The following is a 14,877-nucleotide window of genomic DNA, read 5'->3' on the forward strand; positions in this document are numbered from 1 at the left end:
CCGTGCTTCCTCTCTGGCACCCAGAAAGAAGTCCTCCACACAGTGCGTCACCCCCAGAGCCTGTCCGCCAGGAAAAAGCCCACTGCAAAGGATGTACCCCTCATCCCGCGCGACTTGAAATGCCCGCGGCCCATTGAAACGTTAATTTTGTGTGCCGTATTTACAAGTGCACCTGCAGATATTATGTTAGGTTGTTCACTCCAGGCCTTCAACTGTGAAAAATGTCACCGTCATAAACTCTATGCGCTCGCATCCTTGTTCCATCCTAATACAATGGTCCTACAGAAGATATCCGCGTGGTACTCCGTAATGCACCTCTGCATAGAAAAGATCCGCAATATGTAAACTGTAAAGAGTATGTATACCTTTCATAGCTTAGGAGTCCAACACAAAATGCAAGAACCGGAACCTGGGCCCCGAATTCAATATCTTTCACTGAAACGGAGGCGCAAAGTGCAACTCCGCATCGCTCTACCGAAAAAGCCGTGTAGCACCAAATGTACCAAGAGTTGCCGTTCAATCAGGTCTCTGATGGCCCTCGTGTTAAACTGACCGTACGTGCGCTACATAAACGCAAAACTTCTGTCCCTCTACTACCCCTCCGCAGTCCCCCTGAATCCAAAGAAATTCTATTCCGATTCAGAGTGAATGAGCGCACGAGGCCTACACCATCCAGCCGCCCAACAGAGCCCTATTCCTCGTACTAAGAAGTCGGTACACAATATTTTGTGTCCATGACCACAAGATATCACTACTAATCAAGGAAAGATGTAATCAAACTGTCCCACTGCATATGCAAGACATCTCCTCCCTACCTTAGCATAGGAGATGGCACACTCGTCCAGGTAACTTCTGCATAGATAGAACCCGTCAATAAAGGAGCAGCGAGACCAAAGACATTGTCTATAAAGGTGGGCTGCGAAGGTCATTAGAAATAGAAAATATGATGACTGTTGTACGTGAGACAATAGTACGAAGAAATAAAATATCTAGGCATAGTGTAGCGAAGGCACGTAAACCCAGATGACAATGGTGATTTGGAATGTGATTGATACTTATATGGTCAAACATGAGGTCATCGGGTTAAGCCTGTCTCCACAAACCACAAACATTTCAGTGATGCAAGCCTCATTGGAATTCCCTAAGCCTGTACTCCCATGTGTAGTGAAAAGTCACTCTTAACTATAGTGAAAACCATCATTCAGCATGCTTGGTACACTCGTGTGATTTCTATGCCGCACCCTTCAGACTTTATAACAGTATAATAGGGCCCTAAATCCCCTTTGATTGTCATGCCATTCCTGATGTGTTTGTTTGTAAAGCGATCCACGTGATTGCAACACACGAATGGATAAAGTGGTTTCTGTATTGTTAAAAGCACTTTAAAAAACAATTACAGCCCTTTGGGAAATTGCTTCGTGGACTACAAATGAGCTGGGCCAGAAACAGTTTTTCTTTAAACTTCCTATGTGCTTTAAACGTTCCGTCTTACCCTAGGCTTGCCTACGTGCCTCTTCAGCCTTTGGGCCCTGAGTTCTGTAATGGTTAGTTATCGTCTGAGGATTGTGGGTGTAATTTAACAGGGAAAATGAATACAGCTCTCGAGTTTAAGGCCCTCAAACCCATTCCTTCACTAAATGTCAAGAGACCCTGTGTCGTTTGTGGCACATTCAGGAAACAATTTCTGTGCTGGGGCTTTCGTTCCCATACCTACAATGTGATATTGACTTCATGCACGGGGGAACAGACGGTTCTCCGCCACTGGGGACCACATTCCGAAATGTGGCTCTCCACTGCCAAAAACAATCTACAATTCTCAGGGGTAGCCCTGCTTCACTTGGGTAGAAGCAACAGAATGTACACACCGAATAGCAAAGAGGTCCTGTGCTGTTCACACCGTCAATTAGCTGCCCTGGGAATACAGCCCCCCACATTTTGTAAGTACCCCTGTACAATGAACTCCGTCTAAAAGGATGCAGATCGGCGGCTGCCGCCTATTATCCCTTTAATTGCGATTAGCGCAGAGCTGACAGAAACTCCGTGGTGTCACCCGCCATTGTCCCCAGTGCCCTCCCGCCAAAGACAGCGCCCGGAAGTCACGCGAACGGCCACCTCGCAGTCTGTAAACTCCCTACTCAAGCTGGTAAACACAGAATCGTGGCGCCGATACCAGACCACACCAGCGCCTATCACGGGGCAATGCCAGCCTACACCACTACCACCCCACTGCACCATGCTATCCCCCCTCAGTGTTACGCCATCCACCTCAGTGTTTGCTACCCACCCCAGGACATGCTCTACAACGCATTACAATATTATTTTACCTACCCCGTGATGCCACGTTTCCTACCCACCAGTACCTCTACAATGCTTACACCACAAACCACGTGTACCACAGCCCACTATTCCCTCGTATCCTCCAACAGGGCACCCACTACAACATGCTGCATACTGAAATACCAGGCCAGGTGTACCAAATCGTCTTCCCCACGGTACCCCGTTACCACCCACCACAGTACCCCACAATCAACCCAATGCCATGCAGCTAAACTTGAGACACCCCTTGTGCAGAGAGAGCAGAAATCCCCCACGAAGCACCGCCGTCTTTCTTCTCCCCTGCCCCAAATGAAAACCCCGGCGGCCGTATGGACCCTTCGGGTAGGGGCAGCGGGACTCACCTAGTCCCACGTGGGAGCCTGACCGCCCGCACCAGGCAGAACAGGCCCATCCGCTCGGCCGCGTGGAGCCGCATGCTGCTCACCCGAGCTCCTCCGGCCTCCCGCGATGTTTCCGGCCCGTCCCTGCACCAGCGAAGTGTCCGGCCTGCCGGGAAATCCGGTGCCATTAGTAGCAGTTCCAAAGTTCGCCTCTATTGTTGCCGCGTTCTCTACGGTGCAATCGAGCCTTGCCAAACACCAGCGATCGCCGTCAACAGTCCGTGCACCGTTGCAGCGAGGCTTTTCATCCCAAACAGAGTCCAAATAACGTCTTGTCATCCCAAACAAAGTCCAAATAAAGTCAAAATTTTTGTCCACCCGCCGCCCCCCGCCCGGCGGCCGAGACACCTCACTTAAAATGGTGTCTCTGCCGCGTGGCCGGACGGATACTACAGCCCAGCCCAAAAGGAAGCCCAACCAAGCCCCGCCCCCCAGCCCAAAACCTACCAAAACACCCAAAACCCGTCCCCGTGCGGCGCCATCTCTACCCCCCCCTTTCCCCGGCCCCAAATTTCCCCGGGCGGGGCAGGCCTCCCTTCGGTCGGCCGCCCCCCCCAGGCTCCATTCTATGCATGGTGGAAGGAGGCACTGCCTGGGTGATCGGAATCTTCAACAACCCTCTTAATGGCAGAGGGAAGGAAGTGTTCTGATGTTTGTTTATTGACTGCCAGGCCTGACTTCCATGTCATCTGCTCCCCCTCTCCGCTTCAGCGCAGAGCAACAGGTGCTATTGACAGCGCGGTTTACAGTCTGCAGTCAAGGAACCAGACTGAAAAATGGTTTATAAAGAAGGAAGCAGTAAAAATATGTATATTTAAGACAAGACCTAGGCTCTGGAGTGGGGGAGAGGAGGCGATGGGGCTGAGATAAACGGCGAGAGTTTCAGAAGTGGAACAGAGAGGCAGCGTGGAGCAGGAGGAGGTCTGAAGAGGGAAATAAAAATAAACAATAAAAAGAAAGGAGGCTTGTGTGTCGAGAGAAAGCGAAGGCTGCGGGCAGGGAAATTGAACACCATAAAGTGAGTGATGAAAACACAAACCTCATGCTTTATTCATCCAGGAAAACTTTGGTTTGATGCCTCTAGGAGCTGGAAGGTGCTCTGGAACGCCTTTGAGAGGGATTCCATGTGCGATGATCTATTAACTGGGGACATGTGCAATATAAAAATAACTAACACTGAATCAATTCGAAAAGTGATGGGCATGTTTTGGAAAATCAACGATTTAAGTTAATGTGATGAAACGAATATATATTTGTAAAACATTTTATTTGAAAGAATGCTCATAAAATCACATTCACACATATTTTACTACGATGCAGAGCTTCAATTCTACATTAATATCATACTTAGGTTAAATTCTGTATTAATAACATACTAACAAGTAACTAATTTGAGAAATGATGGCTTCATGTCTCCTACATCCTTGTTATTTTAGAGCTGAAAATAAACGAGCCCACCTTAATAGGATGTTATTACACTGCACAGATGTAACCCCTGATGTTCTGGTTCTTGATAAATCTCTCTCTTAAAAACCTCCCTGCTCGGAATAAATCACATAGAATAAGCCATACCTGCCGACCCGCTGTATGTAATACGTTATTTGTTAGTTATTCCCAATGACAAGACAGTGAAAAGGCATAATGACCCACGTGGCCACATCTGCCACACTCCACAGTGGGAATACACAGAATATTATCAAGAACACTAACAATTATAGAAAAACAAAGACGTCTCGGGACAACTATCAACGCAACGCACCTGCAAATACCAATCGAACTCACTATTTCAACTTGCTGTTCAACCAAGTAAAGTTTTCTGTCCTGCGACTTATCTCGAGGACCCAGTGGTAGCCTCATTGATGTCAAGATGTTGCAGGCCAAGACTTTACAATAGCATCAGGCAGGAGAACATAATTAGCTGCATCGTTGTAGACAAAATACTTATTTTGAGGATGCCGGAGTTCTCAGCTGCAATGCATGAACCAGGGTACCAAAAATACATTCTTGCTTAAAAATGTTAGTCTTTTAAAAATAATACTGAGAAAAGCTGGCTAACACAAAGTTCGGCGAATTACCCACACGTCAGCTCTTTATCAAGCTGCGGATGGGCTGTCCTTAAGTACTCCAGGTTGCTGTGGTCTTTGTCTTGTTGAGGTTAGAGGCTGAATTCATTAGACCCCAGATTCAGCTTTAATTGGGAGTATTCACAGTTGTCTTCATGACACCTCGGCCCCGAAACTCGAGCAGTCGCAACAACAAACCAGTTGTAATTGCAGACAAATAATACTAAATGGGTAGGGTCTTTTGCCACATACCTGTAATTAATCACCTGAATTAATTACAATAACAATTATAATTTGATAAAACGTCAATAGTTAATGCCTCTGCAAAAGCTGTTAGCCATTATTAATTGCCTGACCCCTGAGCAAAAAGCTGGGGCTCATGTGATGGGGAGGGCTAGTAACACCTGTTAGCTCCTCATTAGCTCCGCCACTGACCCGTAGCTCCGCCTCCCCTGCTCTCCCATTGGACCTCCCGCCTCCCGGCCGACCCTCCCTCACGGCCCCTACTTAAGGGGTCCCTGCCGGGTCATTCACTGTGACCCCTGTGCCCTCGCAGGCGGTCGCTCCCTCCTCGCTGCTCGCCTGCCTGCCTACCTGCTGCTCTGCCGCTCGCTCGCCTGCCTGAGGTCTCAGCTGCTGCCTGGCCGCTCCCTGATCACCGAGACCTCTGCTCACCTCCCCCACGCCGCTGCCCTCCGCTTCTTTCTCGGGCTCGCCTTCTGCCCGCAGCTTGCCGCCTCTGCCCCCGCTCCGCACCGGCCGGTCACCTCCGTGATTCCCGCCGCTGACCCGTAGCTCCGCCTCCCCTGCTCTCCCATTGGACCTCCCGGCCGACCCTCCCTCACGGCCCCTACTTATGACGCCCCCTCAGCGACCGCGCAGCGGACGCGTGCAGCGGGAGCGCCGAAGGTGCGCCAAAGGTAAGCCCGTCTGCGCCCGTCCGCGCCTGGACCGCGCCCAGTGCCAGGACACCTGGCCCCCACCGTCGGAAGCCGACCCGACGAATCTACGACGCCACCGAACTCATCGCACTCAACACTGACAGGACCCCGGGCTGCTACCGAGCCACACCGAGACGCACCCACGGACCCTTCAGCTGCCACTCCTGCAAGTTCACCTGCAACCGGACCCAAGCCACACCAGCACCCACCAAGCCGAACACCAGCAGCACCCACCTGAAGTGCATCCTGCTCAACACCCGCTCCGTCCACAGACACGCCGTCGAGCTCTGGAACCTGCTCGACACCACAGCCCCAGACGTCGCCTTCCTCACGGAAACCTGGATGAACGCCTCCTCAGCGCCCGACATCGCCATCGCCATCCCGGACGGCTACAAGATCATCCGGAGGGACCGCGTCAACCAGACAGGAGGAGGCATCGCCATCATCCACAGGAACACCATCCGCATCACGACCAACACCGACGACACCCTCGCACCCGCCGAACACCTGCACTTCCAGATCCACATCAACCCCAAGACCACCCTCAGAGGCACCCTCATCTACAGACCCCCGGGACCACGCACACAATTCAGCGAAGACATCGCCGACTTCATCAGCCCGCACGCACTCCTCTCCGCTGACTACATCCTCCTCGGGGACCTCAACTTCCACCTGGAGAACAACAACGACCGCAACACCACCACTCTGCTGGACAACCTCGCCAACCTCGGACTCAAGCAACTGGTAACCACCCCTACCCACTACGCCGGACACACACTCGACCCCGTCTTCTCATCCAGCAAGGACATCGCCTTCAGCCACGCCACGGGACTCCACTGGACGGACCACAGCTGCGTCCACTTCAGCTTCAAAATGACCACGCTCCACCATCACCAACAACAGGTCCCCCGCAGAAGCTGGAACAAGATCACAGCCTACCAGCTCGCGTCTTCCCTGAGCAAGAAGCCTCCCACCAGCACAACGAACCCCAGCCAAGCCGCCACCAACCTCACGAAATGGATCAGCGACTGCGCAGACGACCTCGCCCCTCTGAAGACCCCACCGAGCAGACCCGGCAGCAAGAAAGCCCCATGGTTTAACGACGAACTCAAGAGCTCCAAGAAGAACTGCAGAGCACTCGAGAAAACCTGGCGCAGAGACCCAACACCGGACAACATGACTGCCCTCAAGCTCGCCACCCGAAAACACCACCAACTGATCCACGCCACCAAGAAAACCGCATTCAAGGAACGACTGGACAACAACGCGCACAACAGCAAGGAACTCTTCAACATCGTGAAAGAGCTCTCCAACCCCAACGCCGGAAACAACGACATCACCCCGTCGCAAGACCTCTGCAACTCCCTCGCCTCCTACTTCCACAACAAGATCGCGGACATCCACAACAGCTTCAGCACTCAACCGACGCACGCCACGACCGAACCACCACCCCCCACCACCACCCTCCGCGCCTGGACTCCGATCAGCACCGAAGACACCATCCGCACGATGAACTCCATCCACTCCGGATCTCCGACAGACCCCTGCCCTCACCACGTCTTCAACAAGGCCGACACTGTCATCGCACCCCACCTGCGGGACATCATCAACACCTCCTTCGACACCGCCACCTTCCCGGAGAGCTGGAAGCACGCCGAACTCAGCGCTCTACTCAAGAAACCATCAGCCGATCCCACCGACCTCAAGAACTACCGCCCCATCTCGCTGCTCCCGTTTCCGGCTAAAGTCATGGAGAAGACTGTCAACAAGCAACTGGCCGCCTTCCTTGAGACGAACGGCTCCCTCGACCTCTCGCAGTCTGGCTTCCGGGCCAACCACAGCACCGAGACCGCCCTGATCGCAGCTACCGATGACATCCGAGCCCTGCTCGACAACGGAGAAACGGCGGCCCTCATCCTCCTGGACCTCTCCGCGGCCTTCGACACCGTCTGCCACCGTACCCTAGTACAGCGCCTCAGGAGAAGGCACTGGAGTGGATCATCTCCTTCCTCGACGGAAGGACACAGAGAGTCCGCCTCCCCCCGTTCAGATCGGAGGCCACCAAAGTCATCTGCGGCGTTCCTCAAGGCTCCTCGCTCAGCCCAACACTCTTCAACGTCTACATGAGCCCCCTCGCAGCCATCGCACGCCAGCACAACCTCAACATCATCTCCTACGCCGACGACACCCAGCTGATCCTCTCCCTCACCAACGACCCCACCACCGCCAGAGCCAACCTGCACGAAGGGATGACAGACGTGGCCAAATGGATGACGCACAGCCGCCTGAAACTGAACTCAGACAACACGGAAGTCCTCATCCTAGGATCCTCACCCTCCGCCTGGGACGACTCCTGGTGGCCCCCCACCCTGGGCAGCGCACCCAAACCAACAGACCACGCACGCAACCTGGGCTTCATCCTGGACTCCTCCCTCTCCATGACCAGACAAGTCAACGCCGTCTCCTCGTCGTGCTTCAACATCCTGCGCATGCTACGCAAGATCTTCCGATGGATCCCCTCCGAGACCAGGAAGACGGTCACCCAGGCCCTCGTCACCAGCCGTCTGGACTACGGCAACTCCCTCTACGCCGGAACCACAGCCAAACTCCAGAAGAGACTCCAGCGGATCCAGAACACCTCAGCACGACTCATCCTGGACATCCCCCGCCGCAGCCACATCTCCGGACACCTGAGAGACCTGCACTGGCTCCCGGTCAACAAGAGAATCACCTTCCGGCTCCTCACCCACGCACACAAAGCCCTACACAACCAAGGCCCAGGATACCTCAACAGCCGCCTCAACTTCTACGCTCCCAAACGCCAGCTTCGATCGACCAGCCACGCCCTCGCCGCCGTCCCCCGCATCCGAAGAGCCACCACAGGAGGAAGGTCCTTTTCCTACCTGGCCGCCAAGACTTGGAACTCCCTTCCGACCCGCCTCCGCCTGACCCAGGACCACCTCGCCTTCTGGAAGCAGCTCAAGACCTGGCTGTTCGAGCAGTAGCGGACCCCCCCCCAGCGCCTTGAGACCCTCCGGGTGAGTAGCGCGCTATATAAATGCTTTGATTGATTGATTGATTGATAACACCTGGATAGTAACATTTCTATTAAAAGAAAATCACCCTAAACTTAAAAGCATATCAACGGTTTATTTCTGCACTCTGTCCCTACTGCACACTCTCAGTAAAGGTACAATGCAGGTAAAAAACTGTAATTAGTGCCAACATTATAAGAATTTTTATTGGCTGAACCAATTTTAGCATTCTGTACAGGGTGTCAACAAGACCGTGTTTTTATCATGCTTGATATCAATGTTCTGTCATGTCTAAGCACTAAAAACACCAGGTGTTACAACTTCTCACTTTGTGGACCTCAGGAGAATAAAAGTATAAGTTGTCTTTGTGGGGAGTCAAACTTGGGAATTGCAGATCGCACAGAGATTTCATCCTTGAGCGCTTAACTCCATCTTGCAGATGTGAGTGGTCTCAGGTCCAAAGCTTCCTGTAACAACACCAAGGGAATTTTGAAAAGCACAGCCTGATGGTCATTTTACTAGTTTCTAGAGTGATCTAGACTCCATGATCTAGATTTTCATCCCTCAGTAAAGTGGAGGCAGACCTTTCGGCACGACCGTCACGATGGACCAGCTCTGACTCCCGTTTAGATTAGGCTACCTGCAAACAACAAGATTTAATCTGAAGACTACCAACGTCCGGTGTCTATTCGTCAACATACCTATATCAAGGATACGGGTTCTGTCCCTTTAGCTATCTAGAGAGTTGGGCTATTTCGGAATTTCAAAGACAGGAAACAATACCTATATGGAGTTGCAAGAGTAGGCTATATCATACCTACTACCTATCGATACGACTGGATCAGTTTTTAATTAAGTGCACACCCTTTTTCTGCCAAGACAGAATCTCAAGATAAGTCTGCCACTGGCTCCACTGCTCAATATCCTTTTAAGTAAGATGGTGATGCAAGCAAGTGCCCTCAGAGAGATACCAAGGTTGATCATACAATAAATAGATAAAGACAATCTTCAAGAGAGTTGCTTTCAACGAATAGCAACAGAAGAAAAGTGTACCTTAAAAACCCTATTGTTGTGTCTATATGTTTTCACTGCAAATGACGGACTCCTGAAGAAGGCTAATGCCGAAACGCGCGTAGAGTCCCATCTACCGCTTTGCTTATTACACTCAAGCCCTATTTAACATCGGAGTCATCTTTGTTGTCCACCTTGTATCTTCCTTTTTTGTATTTTTTCACTTGGTAAATCAATATGTTTATCACATACTTTTTAACTTAGAAATGTATATTTTTATAAACTAAATATGTTCTAAAAAAAATGCTAAAAAAATATTGGAATAAAACAAAAATATCAATTTATACTATAAAAATAATTGTTGTCTTCATCAGTTCTTTACTACATGTCATATTAACTTTGTAGTTATTCAGTCTTCTTCTTGGGTTTCTGGCTTAATAATATATCTCACTACTTACTGTTTTGCAAGAAATTTCTTATATGTTTCCCTACGAGTAGTGAATGCATCATTAGTAGGGGTCCCCCTTCTTTACAAATTGTGGCAGACCTTTGAGTGACATAGAGTGCTTCCAGCTTGGTTCCGCCTCCCTTCCGCTGCCTGAATTTAAGGTGGCATTGCAGAACGTTTAGGTTGAGGGATTTTTTGGGGCTGTTTTAGGAAAGGTGTTTGCACATATATTGTCAGAAGAAAATTGATCAGCATTTTGAACTTGATAATAACAATTTAACAAACAAATGAAAGAAACGTCTCTGAATCTGTTGATCTGTTTCTGTATTTCAGGAGAACCCTCCTTCTTCTTATTTCACTATGTTTAGCTGTTGGGGCAGCACAAATACAAGAAAAAGGTGAGCATTCCTTATCTTAAAAGTTGTTCCATAGATGATGTTTCAATGTTAGTAGCGTTAAACATGACAGCATGCACATCTGAGCTCAAACAGCAGGCGAGAAGACAAGCAACTGTACATACTACTAGGGAAAGTGAGGAAATGATAAAAGATGACCTTTTAAAAGAATACTTGCATCTTCATTTCATAAAATAGTTTACATTTTTAGGTACTTACAACAGAAGAGGACTTTTGTTAGCGTGAAAAGGCCTCTTAAAACAATACTTGCATCTTCATTTCATAAAATAGTTTACATTTTTAGGTACTTACTACAAAAGAGGACTTTTGTTAGCGTGAAAAGGCATTAATTGTGACTTTGTTGATGGTAGGTGTATTGTGGAGATGACAAACTGAAACAAAATTGCCTTCACACTTCCGGCACTTTTCAAGTTCAGCAGTGCATGTCATCAGTTCTTAATTTATGATTTCCGTACAAAGCACGATGACAGAAACGTGGTGCCATTTGTCCAAAAGGTTTTAATGTCGATGTATGTTTAAAAATAGGTTTTTGCCCAGCCTGGAAATGTAATAATGTGAATTATTTCATATGTCACAGGAAAGATCTAATGTAATAGGGGTTTTACACATTTCTTTGTTCATTGGATTAAGTTATGTTTTGGGGGCAGCAAAGCAGAGAAAAAGAGACTTGGAAAAATCCGCAATCAACCAGATTATCACTAGCTGCATGACATCCCAGCAGTGACTTTACTGTTTCTTGGGCAATAGTGAATTCATCAATATGGCACAGTGCCAAGAGGATGATCTAAATTATTTTACAGAAATCCGAAATCAGCAGCATGGATGAGACTGGATGCCTTCTGTCAATCTTCGCGACCAGCCTTAAATTAAATGCAGGAAATGAAATCTGCAAGGGACCACACACCTCCAAATCTGCATTTATATTTGCAAAGTGCTAGCATATCAAACACTTAAAGGGATGGTCGCTGCTGTACCCAAAAAATGTAAACTTAATGAAAGGAACAAATAGGATCAGAAGGAAGAAGGCGGCAGTGAATGGAATTGCTGTCGGCCCTCTCTAATGCTCACAGCTGTCTTCTGCACAGTGGAAGTTGGTCTTATGGTCATGTTGCACAGTGCAACTGATTACCAATTGACAAGGCCAGTTAGTAATATTTCATTACTTTACCACTGCCATTTGTTTCCAATCGTTTCCCAATTACATTGCAAAGACTTGGAAGAGGAAACCGTTTCTTTCACTGTCACTTTCTCTCTGTCTTACGTTCTCCTTCTTTGTTCCTCTCTGTGCTTCACAGTCGTCACTTTCACTCTGTCTTACTTTCTCTTTCTTTGTTCCTCTCTGTGCCTCACAGTCCCTCTCTCTCTCCCCCATCTGTTTGGCTTTGTCTCCATCTATCCACTCCCTACTCTACTATTTGCCCTCACTCTCTCTCACACTTCCCTTATCTATCTCATTTTCTGTTTCTCAAAATCTCTTTTCACGGTTTCATTCTCTCTTGCTGTAGAGCTGGGTTTCAATCCGAGGTTAGGTACCGGATCATAGAAGTATGTAGTTCTTTAGAGTCACTCTATTGCACGTCCCAGTACTGCAATTGTGTAGTTTATGTTTTTAAATTCAGAATTGTAGTAGGGCTTTCTTCTAATGAACACTTGCATGTTACAATCCCTTAGGCATTCTCCAATAATTTACTAGTTTGTGTAATCCAGACTGAACCAGGCCCCACACACCCCTAATGCATGTAGGTGCCTCATGTTTAGGATGATCAGGTTAGCAATAGAGCTCCTCATTGTAAATAATTCTGCTGCTCCTCTGAGCAAAGTGTGATTGTGGTGTCAAATATCTAAAAAAAAGCATTGGCAATGCCACTAGCGCTGGCTTATAACTGTGATTACCTCTTCAGTCACTGGAGAGTTTTGGCGCTCGGTTGGTCACCATGTATTCAGTCTGTCACTCATCTTTGTACTAATGAATGCAATCACCCACCCACTGACCTATCCTTGGATTCACTTACTAATCCATCCACAATAAAGAAATACGGAAACTCAAGAAGTATTTCAAGATGTGTGTGTGTATGTCTATATCTATGTCTAGATCTATGATTTTAGCAAAATCAAAAGGTCTTTTTAATGCCAGACCTCAAAATAAATAATTAAGCACAGTAGCGGGTGGCCATTTTGGACCGGTATTGTGCATAGTGTAATATCAATCCACTCTTAAAGCCTATTGGATTTAGCTAACCCTTCCAAAATAAATATGCTGGCCCTAATGGTCCTGCAACATTTTATAATGTACAGATGAAACCTATGGCAATAGAGATACATTTCCTCAACTAAACAGTTTCATCTGTAGAATTTGCCACTGGATTTCAGAACCATCAGGCATACCATCATTAAATTACAGCTATGTACAAATTTACTGTTGACGAAACACTATACAATCCCTAGTAAGGTGTAGGCCTGGTTGTGAAATTCCACTGTGCTTGCAGAGTTTTTCACACTCCGCACGGAGCTTGGAAAACTCCTCTCTACGGAGCATTGTTTTTTTCTCTTAACAACGTTAAGTTACCAAGCACGTGCGAGGAAAATCTTACTCCAGACCACCTCCTGGCGAGATTTCCCAGTGTGGGCAGTTGCGGATGGCCGCGACCGCTCGCGCTTGAGAAACCTTCTGTTTGTGTTGAGGAAGCTGCAGCTCGAGGAGAACATCTACTCAAGCGGCCCAAAGGCGCAGCACTGTCTTGCGCTGTTCATGGTCCTGTTTGTGCTGATTTTCTACTGCGGAACAAACACCCGGCACTAAAAATCAGGGCAAATGGCGTAACCCAATGCACTCCATGGCTTGTGGAACTACACGTAGCATGCCTGAGTTTTTGCAGAACTCTGCCCAGGCCTAGTAAGGTGGGATAACATGGATTATCACAGTGGAAATGGTACACTCGATGGTTTTTTCAGATGGGCACCCCATGCCAAAAGGATTCCTACAAAAAGAGTCTGAGAGCTACGATGTAACAAAATACCTGTCTATGGACTTTAACAAAATGTAATAACAATCCACCCTTAAAGGCTTGTTGTCTTTCTCATATGCTTTTCACTATCAGTCAGGCATGCTGCCTTGGTTGCACCTTTTTATAATTAACAGATCAGACCCATGGAAGCTGACCTAAATTTTACCAAGGAACCAATGAGTATTTTTACCTTTAAACTCAAAACTGTCCAGATACCTTCCTCCTCAAACATCAACATTGAAGATATACCATTTTGGCAACGATTGCCTATCGCCAAGACTCCATATTTGGAAAATTCCCCAACCAGCCTGTCTCCAATCAGTCACAGTTTCACTTTGACATCAGAAACCTATTTCATGACTTTAGTCACTCTGTCATCCCCGCAGTAGCACAGAAACTGCTCCCAAAAAACCTGTGGAAGACTCTCTTTGCATACCGGACAATGGAGACCCTTCCTCCTGACACAGCTCTGTCATTCAGCAGTCTTTAACACCATCGCTCAGAAGGGCCTCTTTGCAATTATCAAATTTGGAATGGACATTGAATACAAAGGAATATAGATAGCCACACCCTATCTAGGCAGGAGCTACTAATTTGTTCGAATGTGCCACAAAATGCACAATATTTACCAGTGTCTTGTGGAGTCCTAGAGACAATACATACTGTCATCTGCAGTTTTCAACATATAGACAGTTTAGAAATCATCCTGGCTGATCATATAATCAATTTTACAGTAATATCGGAAGCTGACTCTTTGACAGAGTTACTTAAATGTAAATCAGGCTCTCCCAACGATCCCTGGCCTGCCAAGGAATATAAAAAACTGGCACCCCTACTTAACCCATATCTAAATCACATCTGGAATGACTCCCTCAGAACAGGAATCTTCCCTTCCAAATGGAAACACGCCTCCTTGGTCCCCATTTTAAAAAAGCCCAACTTGGACCCCGACCTTCCCAGCAACTACAGGCCCATTTCCCTTCTGCCTGCTCCAGCTAAGATCCTGGAAAAGTTGGTTCACTCTCAACTGGCGAATTTCATCGAGTCCAATGGGCTTCTTCACGACTCCCAGCACGGCTTTAGATCGGGACATAGCACGGAGTCGGCCCTTATTGAAATGGCCGACTCGGTGAGATGGACACTTGATCGAGGGTCGAGGGCGGTGTTAGTGCTGCTGGATCTCTCAGCAGCATTCAACACCGTCTCCCACAAGATCCTGCTGAGAAGGCTGGAGGACTTAG

The 14,877-nt window shown here is 48.2% G+C and overlaps 1 protein-coding gene across 1 annotated transcript in view; it reads left to right on the forward strand.

The window, feature by feature from the left end:
- COL24A1 (collagen type XXIV alpha 1 chain) overlaps nucleotides 1-14,877 on the forward strand; it is a 979,161-nt gene that overhangs the window by 57,343 nt on the left and 906,941 nt on the right. The window contains exon 2 of the mRNA XM_078645481.1: nucleotides 10,549-10,613. Within this exon, the coding sequence (XP_078501607.1) occupies nucleotides 10,549-10,613 (65 nt within the window). The remainder of the gene's footprint in view (nucleotides 1-10,548; nucleotides 10,614-14,877) is intronic.

Source organism: Lissotriton helveticus, chromosome 1_1, assembly GCF_964261635.1.
Source record: "Lissotriton helveticus chromosome 1_1, aLisHel1.1, whole genome shotgun sequence".
In the NCBI taxonomy this organism is placed as follows: Eukaryota; Metazoa; Chordata; class Amphibia; order Caudata; family Salamandridae; genus Lissotriton; species Lissotriton helveticus.